The sequence below is a fragment of the Platalea leucorodia genome (genome assembly GCF_965183815.1).
Source record: "Platalea leucorodia genome assembly, chromosome: 5".
NCBI lineage: Eukaryota > Metazoa > Chordata > Aves > Pelecaniformes > Threskiornithidae > Platalea > Platalea leucorodia.
The window spans coordinates 63,819,016-63,838,187 of NC_138827.1; the positions used below are offsets into that span (position 1 = coordinate 63,819,016).

The 19,172-nt window shown below is 44.0% G+C and overlaps 1 protein-coding gene across 1 annotated transcript in view; it reads left to right on the forward strand.

The window, feature by feature from the left end:
• The window catches only part of ERBB4 (erb-b2 receptor tyrosine kinase 4), a gene marked incomplete at both ends in the record, with an annotated part of 639,842 nt that extends 620,885 nt beyond the window's left edge, over positions 1-18,957 (forward strand). Inside the window, 2 exons of the mRNA XM_082312566.1 lie at positions 15,704-15,995; positions 18,521-18,957. Coding sequence (XP_082168692.1) covers positions 15,704-15,995; positions 18,521-18,957 — 729 coding nt within the window. The remainder of the gene's footprint in view (positions 1-15,703; positions 15,996-18,520) is intronic.
• Positions 18,958-19,172: the final 215 nt, after the last annotated feature.

Below are 19,172 nucleotides of genomic sequence, written 5' to 3' on the forward strand. Positions count from 1 at the left end.
CAATTCTGCATCTCCTATGACTCACTGTCATATAAGTGAGTACATCTAGATTGCAGGAAGACCACAGCACCTTATTGCTGGAGGGGCTTGGGGCCAAGTTGAAAGCCCCATCGCATATTAGCATTCCTCGTTTCCTCTGCAGAGAGGTTTTTTTCTGGATGTAGTACATTTGTTTTCTCTCTGTGCAGAAAACTACATACTTGTCTGTTGTTTTTCTGAAGCACTCAGGTTCTTGGGACATTAACTATTCTTCCAGTGAAGGTTTGTGTTGATTTAAAACAAAATACACAGTAGCTCCTTTAAGGTAATAGTGCATCTGCTGTGCATAGTTCAGTGCAGATGGATGTCAGCTACAAGAATCACACAGAATTGAAATGCTGTCAGAGCTCTCTATCTGCGGTTGTCTGATTCTGTCTTTGTGTTTCCTTTGGATAGTTCTTGATTTATGCTTGTTTGGTGTAGTGAATATTAATATTACACAAACTCATTGTGGTGCTGCTACAGCCATAGATGCCAAATGAATTGATATAGCTTAGGTAGTTTGTGTTCACTGTGTCTGGCAAATTAAATTTTATGGGGAGATTGCCAGGCAATTTGGTGAAGTAAAACACACAGACAAGAGCTACATGATCTTCATGTCATTTTCGGAGATCAGAAGTATGAAAGATACTGTATTTCCCGTCTTAGTTGTTCTGATGGTAGTTTTAGTGAAGAAAGAGTTGGTTATGTGATGGCAGAGTATTGTGCTCCTTCTCTGGGCATGTTGTGCTGACAGCTTTAGTTGAATGTTCCAGCAGCGCAGCTCTACTGGGGACAAAAGTTTGCAGGAAGAAAGCAGGGAGATCGTGAGCCTCCTCACACTTAGGCTTTGAAGTCAAGGAATTAAGGAAGAGCAAGAGCATTTACTTCCTAAGGAAAGCTCTGAAGTTTCTCTAGGGTGATCTCGGTCCTAGATCCTTGCAGCTTGTTGCGTGGGAGAGGCACCACTGGATGAGGTTTGCATAAAACGCTGCCTGCCTTCTCCCTCCCCTGTGAAGAAAAAAGCTATTTGGATATGAATTAATAGCAGAGACCTGCAGCCCATGGAAAGAAGACTGGAAAGAGGGAAGCCTTCTGGGGAGTTTCCAGCTCCCCAGGAAGTGTCACATCCTTCTTCCTCCAGGGATTACTGAGATTTATGAAGCTGCGAGGCTCAGACACAGCTTCAGCATTTCCATCACACCCACGCTGGCATCATACTAGCACGTCTTTGGGCCCTGTACGGCCAGGAGCAGAAGTCTGCACACGCTCTAGCCCATAACGGTGCCCACTGTTATGGAGTCTAGCCTGAGACTAATGCAGCTTTTAAATAACAATTAGCATCCTAAGCTAAATTGAATTCTTTCATTGCATCTGAAACTCTTCAGTTGCAATTTCAGCTCTTCGGCTTTTTTCTAGCTTTTATTTTCCGTTGTCTAGAGATATTCTAGAAATACAGAGTTTTAGAAGCTCTGTGCTTCTGAGAGATAAGCTGAATCCTCGGCAGTGTTTCCATGAGCACAGGACCCCAGCTACTGCTCAAGTGTCCTACATTCACAGCCATTAGATGATTCATTCAGGTATTTGTAACGAGTACTGTCCTGTGTGCACAGAGATAATACAGAAAGCACTCTGTGTACCCCATGATGCTTTTTGCTCTAAATCCTTGGCTAATTCCTTCTGAAAACTGTCTATACTGTTTATCACTCACTAATAACTGTCCCTGTAATTTTATTCCATACGCTATATATCATGGAAGCACCTGCCAACCTTGCAATTAAATATCAAGCTATTTTTCTCAGAGATGTCTAATTCATATGTCCAGGGAGACTATTCTGCTTGGCTAAAGCAGACTCTGGTACACCAAAAGCCAGTTTTCAGTTCCCTGAGTAGCGTCTGTTACGCCATTGCAGCAGTCCTGGTGCACTATTAGGTCTGGTAGTGTTTCATGGCTGAACATCTGTATATGTCTGCATATAAAAAGATTATTCCAGAGGGAAACCAGGCAAGAAGTTAGCTTTATGATTTATTTGTTCTGATTTCTAAATTTGAAAGGTAACCATTTTCAAATCACAAGATTACAAAGGAGATGGTTGTTAGTGATTTTCAGATGTGTTTCACATCAGTATGGCATATGGCATCTTTTCTTCCAAAGCTTATCAGGCACAATAGGAACTATTCACTCAGTGGGATCGCTGCCAGAATTAAGTGACTTTTATTAGATTTTTAAGTAACACGGCTGAATTTCTTAGGCATTTGCAGTGCTCCAGTGGTAGAAGATTAGATCTGAGGTCTAATACGACCTCCTTTACATAGTGAAATGCAGCAGACTTGGAAGGTGGGGGACGGTAAGCACCGCCGTCTTCAGTTACAGCTGGAAGGAGGGATTTTGGAGAGCAGTCAGAATTTGGAGGGGCACTTCCCAGTGTGTCAGCACAGCTGAGCTAGTATGAGAGGTACTGTCATTGCAGGTGGGGAGAGCTAGCAGTTGGTTATAGCATCCTTTCCTCTTGGCAAAGAAGGCAGCAGGGGGGAGTTGTGATTTGTCCATGATTCTCCGTGTGTCCGGGGCTTTAGTAGCAATCGGTGCCTTCCTGGTCCCCATTTCTTTTTCTGTAAGAAAAGGCAGTTAACTGTTTCTGCCCAAGCTTTCAAGCTAGTTATTTTTCCAGGTGTGTCCTGACCATGTGGGGCTGATGGCAGTAAAACTACTTCATCCTAAAGTCAATAGATAATTTGTGTGAAGAGATATCAAGGCTAGATGGGGCCATTGCAATCATTTTGTCTAACCTTCTGGCATACGATAGGCCAGAGTCTCTTGTCTCTTAATTTCTGCATCAAGTGCAGAAATTCTGTTTGAGGTGGAGTTTGTCTTTTAGAAAGATTGTCTTGATTGTATCAGGTGGGATGGAAAATACATCACAGTGTAGAAAAGTCTTACTGGGAAGTTAATGCTGACTCTTTAGCAGGGTTTGGATCCTATTACTGTCTGCCACGCACCCTTTTTTGTGCTAGATTAAGGAGCTGCCAGTTATCAGAAATCTCTTGTGCTTAAGGGGCTGAGTAGAATAGTACCATTTGTATGTGTTTGTTGTTAAAGAAGGACAACAGCGATGCCTTCTTTTTATTTGGTTTATTTGTGGTGTTTGCCAGCCCTTTGCTTCTGCAATATCTACCCCAAAATAATATGACCAAGTCTTTCCTTAAATTTGATGCTTATTACTGCAGTCTGTCAGGTTGTGGATTTTTTAATTTATTTCTATCCAATTTCTTTAATTCCTTCTCCTTAAGAGGTGATCAAAAACTTTCTGAAAATCTTAGTAGTCATTTTTTTGCCTTTCTACTAGACTCTGTTGCTTCCTTATGCAAGTGTTGCAATGAAATCTCCAATGCCAGAACAGATGAACTTGTAAATTAACTAGACATTGTATCAAAGGGTTTCATAATATTTCAGAAGATTACACTGACACTATCTCTATGTTAGCTCTCTTGCTTCTTGAAAAACTGCTTGATTAGCTAGGGAAGTTTGTATGAATGTGTCTTTTATTAAATACTACATTTTGTGTATTTTCCTAGTAGGGTCTAGGCAACAAGTGTAGCGGATACTGCAGCTGCTGCCATCAAACCTTCAGAGTAATTTTGGAAGTCCCACCAAGCTCTCTTTCAAGATCTCAAATTCCCATTTTCTGCTTCCCTAAGTTTTAATGATGTCCTGGTGGTAGGAGGCTCCTTTCTGTTCTGCTCTGCCTTTTACATTAAGCAGTTCTCAGTAGCTGTTAGTGTTTTGATGGTGTGTTGACCATCACAAATATTTTACCTACTGTAACTTTTTAATTCTGGGAAATTCTTCTGTGTCCATTTCTAGTCTTTGTTGGAAGTGTAGATAGCACAAGGCCATCTTTGTCCAGGACAAAGCAGGAGGTGAACCCAGACTGATACTAGTCAGCCTAATTTCATTACTCAGGGTGAATGAAGTAGGAAGAATAAACATGCAAAAACACACTGTAAAATACATTAGATGAAAATTATTTCAGTCTTAATAATTTACATGAAAAAGGAAAGCTTCTCACAAAATATGTATATTTAGAATATGAGTATTTAAATACCATTTTAAAATGTGCTAAGTTTGCCAGAGGAAAAAGGAAGAAAATTCATATGGAGGACTCAAACAGAATAAATGATGCCTGGCTCTTCACAGAAAATTCTTTGAAAGTGCTTTATGGCAATTAGTCTCTTGCTTTGCAGCCAGGCCAGCTGAAATCGGTGGTGTTTCTCAAGAAGTAAGCCCTTCTCGGTCTGAACAGATTATCAGGACCAACTTGTCAAATTGCCTCATGGTTTTGCAGGTCAAGTGCTTTAAAACAGGAATTTTTTTAATGTGCTAGCTGTTTTCTGTCACATTCAGGCTCCTGATTCAGGCATATAGATTTAGAGTCAGACTTTCTGAAAATGTTGGATGACACTTCAGTTTCTACAGATTTAATATATATTTAATTACAAATCATCAGCTCACAGTACTTCCTGGTGAGACCTGCTGCGCGTTAATGCTCAGTGGTATCGGTGGAAGAGTCTGTAGCTGTATATTGCTTCAAACCTTGATGCATGACATGTAAATTTATTGAGCTTTAATATAAACTGGTTTAAAATCAGGCAGCATCTGCTTAATCCATGAATAGCTGCTGGCTGTGTTAACAGTCAAGAGAGCTCACAGCTGATCCATTTTCTTTTCTCTCCTGAAAAGAAAAAAAGTCAATAGATATAAAGAGAGTAAGTAATAAATATTTCTACAGTGCACTGATGAGGCATTCTTGGAAAACAGCAAGCTAAACAACTCTACATAATTCAGTAGATGGAAAAGTGGACTAAGAGTCAGGAAATAATTACGAGAGCTGGGAGAAAATTTTCTTTCTGTGACTAGATTTGAAGCAGAAATTGTTAGTGAAAAATATCCGTTTCTGAGGAATCATATTTGTGATTTTCTTGAAATAATAAAAGCACCTGAAAATACAAGGGGCCGTGATTTGGAAATGCACCTGGCAGGGCTCCAAGGAGTTGTCATTTAAACACCTGTCTGCCCGCGACGGTTGGGGCTCACGAGCCAGAGAGTGCCGTCCCCAGTGTCCCGTGGCAGTGGGACGCCTGTGATAATGCTTCGAGCGTGAGGTGGCAGGGGGACTCTGGAGCATCCTGTGCCAAATACTGCACTTTCTAAACATACGTGCAATGGGGATAAATGCCAGCACAGCCTAAAGTGCCTTTGTTAGCCAGAGTAAAAAGTCTGTCATTCTTGTTAAATGCCGTGGTAGGGGAGGGAAAAAAAATTCTCAAAGCTATAAAAAGACTCTCCAAAAGATGTGGTGGGGAGAAGTGGGAGGAGGCACAGATGAAGTTTAGATTTAGAACGTTAAAAAGATGATTATTTTATCCAAATCAGCTGGATGGTTATCTCTTTTAGCGTATTATTGCCACCAGAACCTCAGCCCTGCTCTAAATCAACTCAGCATTTCATCAAGAAGCCTATTCTTTGCTATAAGAGACCAAGAGTGCACAATTACGGGTTTCTTTTCCCCCTTGCATAATAAAATTGGGAGATTATCATCAAGTTTCTATTCAGATTTTAGGAAGGCTTTTTTATTTTATTTTTAAAACCCATCTTTGTCTGTAAGAGCTCCCTGTTCAGGCCAGCATGCTGTAATGATTACTGCTGTAAAGGCTTCAGTGGAGATGTGCTCTATTTCATTCTCAATGAGGGTTGATGGCATTTTGAGAGGCTCAGAATATCCTTTGATTACTGTATAAAACAGACTGGGGAAGATGGCAATGCAGCGTGCGGCATAGGAGGGGGCTGCTGCTCCGAGTGTTGCTCATCAACTTTCTTTTGTGCTTTTTTTTTCGTCTGCCATGTCGCAATCACAAATGATGACCGTGTTGTGGTTTTGGTCCCATTCCCCATCCTTTCCCTGTTTTGGGATTTGAAGCTCGAGGTTTGTACAGAAAAGGAGCTGCTGCTGCTCCTGTGTTTTGGACAGATGCTACAGCATATGAGCAGGAGCGGTGCCTTGACCCTTCTCTCCCCCGGCGAATTGTTAGAGTAGCTAGGAAACGGTATCTGGTCTCTTCCAAACTGTGGGGAATCAGCCCAGTGTTAGAAGGTGCCATTTACTGTAAAACGTCTTGGAGAGCGTATTAAAAAAGGAGTGACAGAAAGCTAGTCATGGGTGACAGGAATGATATGGGCGTAAAAGAGATTGAAAGGGAAAGATAGACACATGCAAGCTGTCTCTCTTCCTGCTCTCCTGCCTGTTTGACACTTGTGGTGCGTTAATACAAAATAATAGGGAAAAGGAATTCTTGCATCTTCATTCTTGTGTCATGCTTAGATCACATTACATATTGTGCCAGCTGAAGTCTGTTGGTCAGCCATTCTGAAGTTGGAAGGAGGAAGGTTTCCAAGGTCTGGAGGACAGGGGGGTTTCCAGGGAGAGTTTTTGATGCCATACAGCAGGAGAATGCTTTTATTCCCAGCCCGGGTATAGGAGATGGGTCTATGGAAAAGCATTTCACCTATGTTTCCCTGTCAGTGTGCCTGGATACTGAGTTTTGTGGCCACATCGTGTATCGCTTAACAGGTTATTTTCATTGGTCTTCTTGTAATCTTTGACTCCTCTACTTGGTGAAGTGTTAGACTGAAAATATATAGCGTATGTCTGGTATTTTCCAGTAACAGCACGGGAAATATTCTGTGCAATATCTAGGTACGTTGTTTCCTGTACCACTAAGACAAGACTGTTAGGCATGTTTTGTTTGTGATATATGCCATTTACTCTTCACAGTCCAATTGCACCTAGAAGGCTGTATTCAGATTTGGGCATCCCACTGCGTATGGACCGCTCTAAAAGAGTTTATAAACCTGAAAACAGTTGTCTGTTAGGAGAGAAAATTGTGCAAGAGAAAGTTTAAATGACTCATCTGAAGCTACGAAGTAAGTCAGTACTGACCTGAACCCAGGTCACCGGTGAAACATCCATACTGATACTGAACAAGTTCAGGGATGTCTTAAACCCGCCCTCCTGCCAGGACATGATCTGGCACATCCAGACGATACAGGCAGCCTATGTGAACTGAATTTGAGCTCAGGCTGCCTGCAAATCTTACCTCTCTTCTGACAAACAGCAACCAGAAAAAACTTATGTGCAGAAAAAACTTGCATGCAGAAAAGACTTATTCCTTGTTTCTTCTGTTTGTTTTTTTCCCTTACTACTCTAAACTGGATGTTTTGAGTCTTGATTGTGGAAGAAGCAGTCATCAGAGACTGGAGCAAACACTCTAGCTAACACATGATGATGCTTACATTCTTTCCTGTACTTGTGTATCAACATTCAAGTTAAAATGTTTACACACATTCTGAGAAAGGGTAATGCTGGAAAAGGGACTGGGACTTCATCATTTCCAATAAAGATTCATTGATCCCTAATGGAACTTTATGGCCATTGAACTAACGGCATTGTAAATTGTTGCACGGCTACTGCCCACCACCTGTGTATGTTATTCCTACCTTTTATTTTTGTTGTTGAACAATAGGCTCCCCTTTCCTCTCAGCAGAAAAATGTATGTCCTGTCTTGCTACATTAACTCAGGTGGGCCACATTGCTGTTTGCGTGCCTGAAATAGGTGATATAAGAGACACACATATCCCAAACCAGTTCCAGAGGATGTACATCTCCAGTATACTGTGATTGTTTTTCTGTGTGCTGAAATGATGCAAGGTGCCAGCAATGACCCATACCAAGTGCTGAGCCATGATGCTTGGCAGTGATGCTAATGGGAACTTTTCTTTATAGTCCTAGAGAAAAGTGCCTAGTGGGGGACGGAGTTTTCTTAAGTAGGGTCAGGAGCCCAGGCTGAACAGAAGAGAGAGCATGTGGAATGCCAGACTTGTGTCAGGTGCTGCAAGCTGTGGGGACAGACATGCTTTAACTGTAACAGCCCAGGAGGGCCTCTAATCCTTTCTTTTTACATATGGGCCTGCTCTGAGCAAGGCCTTGGACCAGAAATCTCCAGAGGTCTGCAAAGGCCTCTAGCTATTACTATACAAACAGCACTTCATTTCTATTTAACATTATACAGCAATCTCGTGGTACATGTTCTTTCTTTCCTTTGATTTTCATCTCAGACATGTTTGCTGTGGGCTCTCTGAAGCAGGGCAGAGTAAGCTGTTAGCTCTGTGGTCAGAGGGAAGCAGGACTGCTCCTGAGCAGAGGTGGCTGCTCTCCTGGGGTGGTCTTTCCTATTTGAATTTCAGTTCAGATCAGTTGTAAATACCAGGCTGCTCCCTTGAAATGTAGCTGGAGTTTGCTCGGGGCTGGTGGGACAGCTCTGTGTTGTGTGCTCTGTCTGCAGCCCCAGCAGAGCATCCCAAACGTATTATTCAGATCCACTCGCATAAATTAGCTGTTCTTCCTAGAGAACTGCTGAAATCTTGGTGCATGCAGCAAGATCTGCTCAGCCTGGTATGTTAGGAGGGTGCGGTTTGGTGACTCGAGCCTGGATGCTGACTTGGTTTCAAATCAAGTAAACAGTATCTAGGGGAAGGAGGAAAGTGGGTTATTTCTGGGGGCACACAGCCCAGGACTGAACTGGTCCAAAGAAGTGTTGCAGAGCTTGATCAAAACAGATAATCACTGAGCTGTCGAAGCATGGACCATGAGACACCCCTGAACAGGACGTGTGAGGAGCATCCCAGTGAGAAGGTGGGAGTGTTATACTCCTGCTTTATGGTTTGGTGCTTTTTGTGTACGAGAGCAGAAAGAGAGGGAAAGGGAATTGGGTTTTCATGTGGATAGGAGCAGTATCAGAGTGGGTTCAAACATATGTGTGTGTGTGTGTGTACATTGATGTTGGCAGGGCCTTGCCTTTAGCAAAGAAAAATCTTTCAGTCCCATGAGCTTAGCAGGCTGCTTAAGAACAAGAAACAGCAATAATTGTGCAGCCTTATCAAATGTGTGTGCACGTCTCGGTGGGTGACAAGGAAAACCAGCTCTGCAGCAGCAAGGGTGCTGTTGTGAGGCTGTGCTAGCAAGCAAAGCATGGGGCTACTGGATCATGCTGTAAAATAAAATTTTATTTATTTTCTATTTCTTTATTTTCTATTTGGTGATAGTTCTGTACCACCCATTGTCCCACAGCAGCATCACATCACTGAGTGCCTTCCACCTGAAATCTGCTGTGGTGCAGCTTTGAAGGCAGCTGTGGCCACCGTAAGGCTGCTGTGGGATGAGCTGTAGCACAGGCAGGGGGAGGAACACAGCTCTGGTGCCATACTCCAGGCATCACACTAGACTCCAACGAAAAGAGTCAAGGCAGAGGCATATTCACGCAACTACATAAATATGAGCGGCAGGACCCAACAAGGCTTTGATTTCATTACAGTTTAACATGCAGCCAGAAAATATTATGTCCCTGCTATAAAGGAGGAGATATTTACCTTTGGGAGATTTTTAGAAGCAAGGAATTGGAAAATGAAATTAATGAATAGAAAGCAATAACACAAGCCAATATTCACAAAAGTGTTATTTACCTCTCTTTTATCAAGGCTCATTTTACACAAATGTTAGCAGTTGTAATAGCTGATATGTTACTGGTATTTAATACCAAAGGGCCTCTAAAAAGGCTTTAGGGGACATTGGCTTGTTTTTTATCTTTTCTCCCTGCTGTCATGTTTGTGCCTAAAATTCAATCATGTGTTATAAAGAATGAAATCTCGGGCATTTCTGGTTAGGACTGCTCATGGGCAGTTAAAAAGGCTAGGCTCCTTCTGGAGGATGGTTAGAGTTTAAATGCTGACGGATGTGTGCACTCCAGAGCTAATGGATATAATGCATATTACGCTATCAAAAGGGAGTGATGGTTAATTTATTTATTTAATTTTTTTTTTTTTTTTTTTTTAGTATGCAAGTTGAGACTTTTTAAATAGGTTTGTGTAGTGAGGTCTTTGAGCAACCAGCCTCTGAAGTCTCTGTCCATCTGAACAAGCTAGAGATCTTGATCATTCAGGTCAGAATTTCAGGATCAGAAATCCAAAAACCTAGATCTTCTCAGTAAAAGAACATCAGCTGTTAAGATGCAAAAACAACAGCCAAAAAAAAAAATAAACAAAGTAAATTGGATTACACATACAAATCAATCTATTTAAGTTTTACTTGGAAAGGTCCAAATGTACCTTTCTACTCATAGTGTGATTTGTGTCCTGACCAGTAAGGGTTGGCTGGGGCTTTCGGTACTTATCTTGGAAGCCTACAAAATGATGACATCACATGGCAATTAGCAGGCAATTTAAAGACATTTAAACAATTATATCACATTTTCAGCCCCACTAATTGGCACCACAGCTGTTTTCTTTGCCTCCTTTTTTTGGAACAGTGGCCACAGGGTATTAACTCATGGGGAAAAACAGTAAAGAATTTAAAAAGTGTGCAGACACCAGTGGTTTGGAGAAGAGACAAGCTGTAAGGTTCTGTGTTAAGGGTGTTGCAAGACAGCTATGTTTAGTACAGAGCTAAAGGGGGAGCATGAAGAAAATACCATTACTGTGATCTTAGTTGGCAGGTCACTAACTGGGAAGGGTCTTGTCAGCAAAAATAGCAATAAATGCATTAATGTTAGTCCGTTCTCTCCTGACATCTTGGGGCAGGGGTATTCGAAGAGGGCCTGTTATTATGTTGTTATAGTTGCATAGTATGTATTTAAATGTTAGAGTCACAGCCAAGAAGATCTAAAGATAGGACAGTGGGTTTAGCCTTTTGTGATGAGGGTGGAGCAAAGCATGCCCACGGATAGATAATGTGGCCATCCTAGAACAATATTTTTTTTAAGTTGCTAATCATCTAAACATTTACTGGGAGAGGAGCATAGCCCTGTGTACTGAAGCCAAGCCTGTTGACAAAAGACTTGCTTTTCTAAGTTACCCTTAAGAGATCACTGTGAGCTGTGAACTAAAAGCAGTTCAAGACAGCTCTCCCCTTACTCCTCCAGAATCAATGAACCACGAGTTGAAATTCATGGGAGTGCCTCTGTGAAAATAGAAAGATGTAAATTAAAGGTGCGTAATATAGCATGGTATAGTACCAAATAGAAAAGGAGTGGTTGCAGTCACTGGTTTAGTGTCTGTGAAAAGCGGACAGCAGCAAACTCCATTCCCCTGGCTATAATACTAACAGAGTATTGCTGCAGCTCTTTTCAGTCTCGTACAGTCTGGAGGGCTGTAGCCAGCTTGGAAACCAAAAGAAGCAAACCCCCTCTTCGGAGCCTCGCAGCCTGCAGGTGGGAGGAAAGGAAGCTGGGGAGCTTTACAAGGAGGTAGAGGATTCCCAGCAGAGCTTTGGATTGCTCACTGTTAAGACAGTTGACTCTCTGTAGTCGCCACTTTGTGTTTCTTCTCTGGATCCTACCTGTAATCATCAGTTTGCCTAAATCTTCACCACGCTCCATGGACCATAGCTTATTACTTACCTGTCTTCAGTCCTTCCTTCTTCATCTTTTTGGAGTATACAGAAAGATTCCCTGAATTCAAGTAAATACGAGATCGGAGGGCAAGGAGAAGGCAGGTTAAGTCTCCTGCAGTGCAACATCCTATAGCCATCAGTAGGACTTCCAAGTAGCATCTGGCAGGCTCGGGGGATGTTTTTTGTCCATTTGGCTAACACATTCTGTCTTGTAACCTGTCCATATGTCATTACAAGGGGACAGTAAATCTGTGGTACAAAAGAAGGGTGAGGGGGTTCAGAGAGGATCTGACCTCCACAGTCAGAGCACCTCTGGTTTCCACGGTGTTCCCTGTTTAAAGGGACCTTCCTAGTTGTCCCAAACAAGCCTCTTGCAGAAGACTGCCAAGCTACAAGCTTGCTGCATAGTCTGTATCCAGATGTGTATTGAGGACCTTGATGTCTGCTCCCTTTAAAAAAAAAAAAAAAAGTGGTATCTGGTAAAGCGCTTTCTGTTCCATCTTCTGTTATGATCTTCTCTCTCAAGTGTGATCATCTCAGCCAGGCAACTGCTGACTTTGGTTTTTCCTTCCCTGCTTGTGAACCTTTGTTGGCTGTTTTTCTTCTGGATACGAGTACACTTGTCTTGTATAAGAGAGAGGCCACATGCAGATGGGGCAGCAGTGAAGTTACCAGGCTGATCCAGCCAAGCCCTCTGCCATCTCTTTCTGTACTGCCTTAGACGGCACTTTCTTTGCAGTTGGCATCATCCTCGCTTCTCCGGCTGTCAGCAGCCACAGCTGGGTCAGAGATGCCAAAGCTGCTCCCAGGCCTAGGGCTTAAATTTAAGCTCTGCTTTTCAAACATAATGAGGTCTTTGGCAAATGCATGGTTGGCCTAGACTTCAGTGGTGTCTCAGCCCCTCCTCCCTCAGCCCTATTACCCATGCACAGAGCCCTCCGAGCTCCCGCTGGCTGCACAAGGCAGAGCTCTGCCACTTGTGCTACCGGTGGACCAGCGGCTGCTTGAGTCCCTCTGCACCAGCTGAACCAGACCTGCATTTGGCCATTTGATTCGAGAGCAATTTGTTGACAGCAGAGGAGATTCAAGTTCAGCTCCAGCCTCTAGAGAAGCTGCTGTTTCAGTGCCTTCAGACTATCTTTTGTCCTTGTGCCTCCTGTCACATTTAGGTCTTACTACCGTCTCTCCCTTCCTAGTCAGCCTGCCGTCACATGCCAGCCCTTTCTCCCTCCCTGCACCTCACAGTCTCTCTCATTTGCCATTGTCCTCTGTTCCTTTGCAAGCCACCTTTCCCTGGCTCCTGACCATCCCTGCTGCCAGCTCCTCCAGCACCACTTTCCTTGCAAGCCTCTCGGCTCCTTTGCAGTCTGCTCAGACTGCTGTTTCCTCCTCCTCCCCCCCACACTGGCAGGGGGGTCACTGAGACCACGGGATAGATCCTCTCCTGTGTTTCCTTCCAGCACCTAGTTTCCCTGGGGAAAAACAACCACGGAGTCCTGCGCAAGCCTTGCTAATGGATGGTGCAGACAGACAATTCAGCTAACAAAGGTTTTCCTGCACTTTTGTAATTTGCAACCTGGAGGCTTTTTTAGGTCATAACTTGGCTAAATATGGATGAATTTTCATGGGGATGGAGAAAAGTGTATCGCTAACTATGGCTCATCACCACATTTACACCTCAAACACAAGGTGTTAGATCTGAGTAACAAATGGCCGCAGGGATATTTCAAATAGAAGGAAATGGGCATATTTTTGATCACCAGAAAAGGGTCTTCAGACAGGCAGCATGCATTTAAAAAAAGTTTGTTTGTCTTTAAGATTTTTCCTGATGCAGGTATTTTGCTTAAACACAAAACGTTCCTTTATAAAGTAAGATATTTGACAGTGACCATCATCTCCATCCTGATGTTTTGGCAAGAAGTTTGTAAGGGAAAGATTGACTGTAGTACATCCAGTCCTTACTATGTGAGGATGCATGATGTCTTGTCTTTTAGTTTTGCTATGTTTCTTGGTGTGGATAAGTTTTTGAAACAGATTTTGATGAGTGAGATGTCTTCTAAAGTGAAGTGTTCCCAGGGTGGTTAGACTTCTTTCCTGAGGCAGTGGGTTTTTCCTGCTAATTTATCTCGAGTTTAAACCTTCTTTTTTCAAATCTTGACTTCTTCTTTCCCCCGACTAGGAGATAAGGGAAAGACAATAAAGTTTTTGAAACAAAATGGGAAGCAAAGTCATTGTGAAGAACTGAACTTGTAGTCTCAAAACTAACATTTTGGCAGTAGAAAAACAAAAAATAAAGGGTTCTTTGTTTTATTTTTATTTTCCTCCAAAAATCAGCATTTCCTCAATGAAAAACAGGCCAGTTTTGAGTAGCAGTAGTAAGTATAAATGCAGCTGCTGTGCCGGTGATGTTACAACAGTTCAGGGTCCACAGGGCAGCGTAAGACAGTCCAGAAACCAATGTCAAAATGAAGATCTCTGTATGGATACTTTGATGTACAGCCTCTAGACTCCTCGCTAAAACGCCTTAGCCTGTGATACAGAGGTAACATTAGAAGGGTGGTATGTGTTGAGAGCAGGACCGTGGCACGTTGGAGTCTTGAAATGCAGCAGCTGCTGTGCTATTTGGGTTTACCAAAGCATAGGGACTGTTTTTCCTGTCATACTTAAGCTAGCTGTGACAGTCTAATGACAGTCCTGCACCCTCCTGCCCTTCCAGCTACCCCTCTCCTGCATTGTCCCTGGGAAAGGAAGCCTTGGCTTGGAGAGAGATGCTTTCTGCCCTTCTCCTGCCCTGTATTTCCTCTGAAGTTGAATGCACTGTCTGTCATTCTTTCTGTACAATCTGCCTTTCCAAAAATTAGGCACAAGACATTTGCAGGATATACAGCTGTCAGCAGGTGTAACGCGGCACTTGCCCTTACCCAGCAAGAGGCACTCAGTAGCCCTCCCTAAGACTGGTGAGGCACACAGCTTGTTGACATTGGTGAGACATTTGCCATGATTGAATTCTTTGAATTTTGGATTCAGTTAGGAAATCTAACTGATGTGCATGTTTCTCTCCATTAGCTCATACAGCTCATGTGACTTGTTTCATTCATGTGACCTCTTATTACGTATCCATCATTCCATTTTTCTTTCCTATTAGAGTGAAATTGGACACAGCCCTCCTCCTGCCTACACCCCTATGTCAGGAGTAAGTATTTCACATTCAACCTTCATCCTTTAGGTTTTCCTTCTTCCTTCACTACGTATTTTCTGTTTCAAACCCCTTTTTCCTACATAAATGGCCCAAAAGCCAACAGTGAATGAAGTGTGTATGTAAGCAATCAAATGGTCAGGATGTCTACACTCAGCCTGGATTCGTGTGCAAGCTCTATGGACCTAGACCCAAAATTCTGCCAACTGCCAACTTTTCTTGAACAAGCATTTAGGTAACAGGCTTGGATGAATCTGTACGTTTTTACTTCCTATTTATAGGTCATGGTGTCAAAATTTCCTTGCATGCCCTTGCTGACAAGCAAAATGGTAGGTTGAGTTGAACCATTGAGTCGAGGTACCAATACAAACACAGTTCACCAGCCTGAACTGCACTACCTGGTGGAATTACATAGTGTTTGGGTGACCGTGTGGTTGTCACTGCAGGACACCCTAAAAGTAGGCCCCCCAAGAGTTCAGAGATGATAATGTCCTCTATCCCCAGTCCCCTTTGCAGAAGGAGATTTCCCTAACATGAGGTTTAAGGGTTTTGTTCAGAAATCAGGGGAGATTGCCAGAGTAATAGAAGAGGAGATACTGTGTTTGCCTCTTGCAGCTGTGTATATCCAACCTCCACATGTCTAGGTATGAGACAAGTTTTCCTGCCCCATTTCTACCTCCATCTCCAGCCCTGAGCAGCCAGCTCGCTTCCCTGCTCCCCTCGCTGCACCGACGGTGCCTCGCTGGAAGGGGAAGCCGGCTCAGCACCACCGGGCAGACGGATGCTTTGCAGGTCCACAACAGAGCCTGTGCTGCTGCCGATCCCGCAGCGCTGGAAATGCAGTAGTTTGCAGGATGGACAAGGCTTCACCTGCCCGGTGAAATGCAAGCGTGGCAGGAAAGGCACAGGAGCCGCAGAGATGACTTGCTTTTGAATCTTCTCTCCCTTCGGAGCCTCCTTTCTCATGCTGCCTTTTCTTTTTCAATAGAACCAGTTTGTGTACAGAGATGGTGGCTATGCTGCAGAAGTGCCGATGCCGTACAGAGCTCCTGGCTGCATAATAACAGAAGCCCCAGTTGCTCAAGGGGCCACAGCAGAGATCTTTGAAGATACTTGCTGTAATGGCACACTACGAAAACAAGTGGCGACCCTGGCAAAAGAGGACAGCAGCACCCAGAGGTACAGCGCTGATCCCACAGTCTTCATACCCGAGCGGGTCATCCGGGGAGAGCTGGATGAGGATGGGTACATGACGCCGATGCGAGACAAACCTAAAACAGGTAAAAAATTGTCTTTCTGGAGAAGGTCCTGCTCTAGGCTAACTGCATTCTCTCTTTGTCTGCATCAGCAGCTTTTCACCGAAAATGGCTTTATTGAATAACCCAGCAAGGTTGAAACATTCTGACTTGGTTAATATTTCTTTGCATGGGGATTCATTTTTCTTTGCTTAATATGCTACTTAGAAAAGCTCAAATGTGCCAAAATGTCAAGTTTGGTAATTCCCACTTTAACTTTTCTTTCTGGGAAATGACAAGAGAGAGGAACGAAAAAACCCAAACCTCCTTCTTATCCAAACACAAATCTTCAGTTATTTTCAAGAAAAGTATCTATCTTTGGCCAGCCATACTCTCCACTTTGCTTTGTTTATTGATCTTCTTTATCTTCATGGTATTGTGCTTGGTAAATGTCATGTTGAACATATCACTGAACCGATACACACAGTTGGCATTTTATACCCAAGAGAAGTTTAGGATTGAAAGAACAAGATGTGCTTCAGAGAGACCATCCTTGCAAGGTGAAGTTTGCCTAGATCTGTGCTAGCTCAGTGCTACACTTCCCAGTTTGCCATCATTCGTTTCTTCCTTTTTAAATAGTGACAGCAGTCATTTAGATGTAAGGGGGTGTGTCATTAGTAATTTGCTTTCAAACCTTTGCATTAGCTGTAAAGAAATTAATTAATGCAAATGTAAATTTCAAGTAACTGCTGGGTTTGCTTCAGAATTTGGAAGCCACTTGCCCTTTGTGTTACGTGGTGGAAATGGAGGGAGTCCTGGGGCTTGACCCACGGCAGTAGCAATTGTGGGAGTGCATTTGTGGCCCTACTCTTCAGCAACAGCCCTTGCAATAAGAGATTTCATGGTGTGAGTTTGCTTCAGTGTGAGCCTACACGCATCTTCACATACAGGTTTGCCCCGGGGAGCCTCAGAGATCTGCAGCAGCTTAACACGTCAGAGGTGCTACCTGAGCCCTCGGGGATGTGGTAGTAGCAGCTCAGGAGAAAGCACCTCCTCCCTGTCCCAGCTGGGCACAGATGCAGGGCTGTCACAGTGAGGCCACGATGCTGCACGCTCTCTGTCAGCTGGGGGATCACATCAAAGCGCTGCTTGGTTGTCATTGCTGAAAAAAAAAATGCTTCCACTATGCTCTTGGTGCGGGCACATGTGCCTGTTCCACCTCTCAGATTCAGCAAAGTTTTAGCTGTGTGATCAAAGGTACTCACTAAGTCTTGAACTTCTGCATTTGATAGTTTTAGCTGCTTCCTGGATAAAACCAGCGTTGAAGTGAGGACCACAGCAACTCTGTGGCTGTGGGGCCTGTTTCCTTGCGGGCAGGACTCTGTGTGGAAGTGTCTCCAGAGCCCATGACCAGAGCCATGCTACGGGAGATGGAGGTCTTGTGTTAGCATCCCTGTGCGGCACAGACAGGCTGAAAGGTCATCCCTCACTAATGGCAGTGGCTTGGAGACCCTGTTTTGTAGGGAATCTCTAGGCTGTGAGATGAAAGGCAGAATTAATACTGGAAGTGGGTTTGATCTGATCATTTCCAGCCTTGAATGAACTGGATGCTTTTGACTATCTTGCTGCAGGGGTCCCGCCCTCCGTTCCTTTTGTCCCCGGCCCACCTCCAAGCCATTTCCTTTGCAGCCCACTTGCGGTGTCAGCAACTGCCTTCCTGCCCTGGCCGACAGGCTTTGTGTTTTGCAGCGAGACCTCATTACGGACAGAGCAAGGCAGGACATGGCACCCAGCGAATCCATTGCTCTGTGGCTCAGTCACCTGTGTGTGACCGTGGGAGGGAGCTTACTAAACGTGCGTTTTTAACCTCGGACAGCCAGTGTCTTTACATTTCTCTTCCCTCCCCACCCCCCGTCTAGCTTTCCACGCAAGCTCCATATGCCTTAAAACCTTTCTGCAATTCAGCTACAATTTTTTGTGGTGTTAATCCACACAAAGTGATTTGAAGCAACTGTAACCTGCTCCTAGTCCTGTTTTGGAGCTGATGTAAGACTCTCTTGTACTCTTTCCAGGGCTCATTTGAATCATTTTTTTCATAATGCTTCAAGGCCCTTTGTCCTTCAGGGATGGAAGGTTTTTAATCAGGCAAATTGTTCTGTTAGAAATGAAGCTGTCTTAGAAGTTAGCCCTTGGGGATGGGTTTTGTGCAGAGAGGCTTAACTAAGATTTCTGTAGAGCTTTCTGGATGGAAAGACTGCGGAGCAGAGGGTTTGACTGATATGTCCAAGGTTGCCGAGAGAGTCAGCAGCAGAGGCAGAAGTCGCTCGGCATGTTTGGCGCTGTAGGTCATACTCTGAGAGGAAGTCCAGGACCAAACAAGGCACGCGGGCTATGGCTCGGTGAGAGCTATAGTTTAGCTTCCAGCTTTGCTGGAACGAGTGGCTGGGGTAGAAGGATGCACAAGTCCGAGTACTGCTTCTGGTACAGCCTGGTAGTAACGCACACATGATGCTTGCTACATGGATGGATTACTCCTTCTCTTTGCTGACATATTTTTAATCTTTCCTTAGATTACCTAAACCCAGTGGAAGAGAACCCATTTGTTTCCCGACGAAAGAATGGAGATCTCCAAGCTGTGGACAACCCAGAGTATCACAACGCTCCGAATGGGCAGCCCAAAGCAGAGGATGAGTACGTGAACGAGCCATTGTACCTCAACACTTTTGCAAACACCTTGGAAAATGCCGAGTACCTGAAGAACAATTTGCCGGAGAAAGCCAAGAAGGCCTTTGACAACCCAGACTACTGGAATCACAGCCTGCCCCCACGAAGCACCCTCCAGCATCCGGACTACCTGCAAGAGTACAGCACAAAATACTTTTACAAACAGAATGGACGGATCCGGCCCATTGTGGCAGAGAATCCTGAATACCTCTCCGAGTTCTCCCTGAAGCCTGGCACTGTGCTGCCCCCGCCGCCCTACAGACACCGAAATACAGTGGTGTAGTGACCGCGGTCTTACGAAGTGGAAAGGCAAACCCCTTCTAGCTGCCTCACTCTTTCTCTCTCGCTCTCCTTCTCTCTCTCTCTCTCTCCCCTCCCTCCCTCCCTCCCCTTCTTTCTCCCATGAGCTTCCTCTTCTTGCCAGTTCACTCATTTTTGATATTTCCAAGTGAAAGAATGTCTTGGAGTCGTTTGCAGATTGGGTTGGGAACCTGGAAG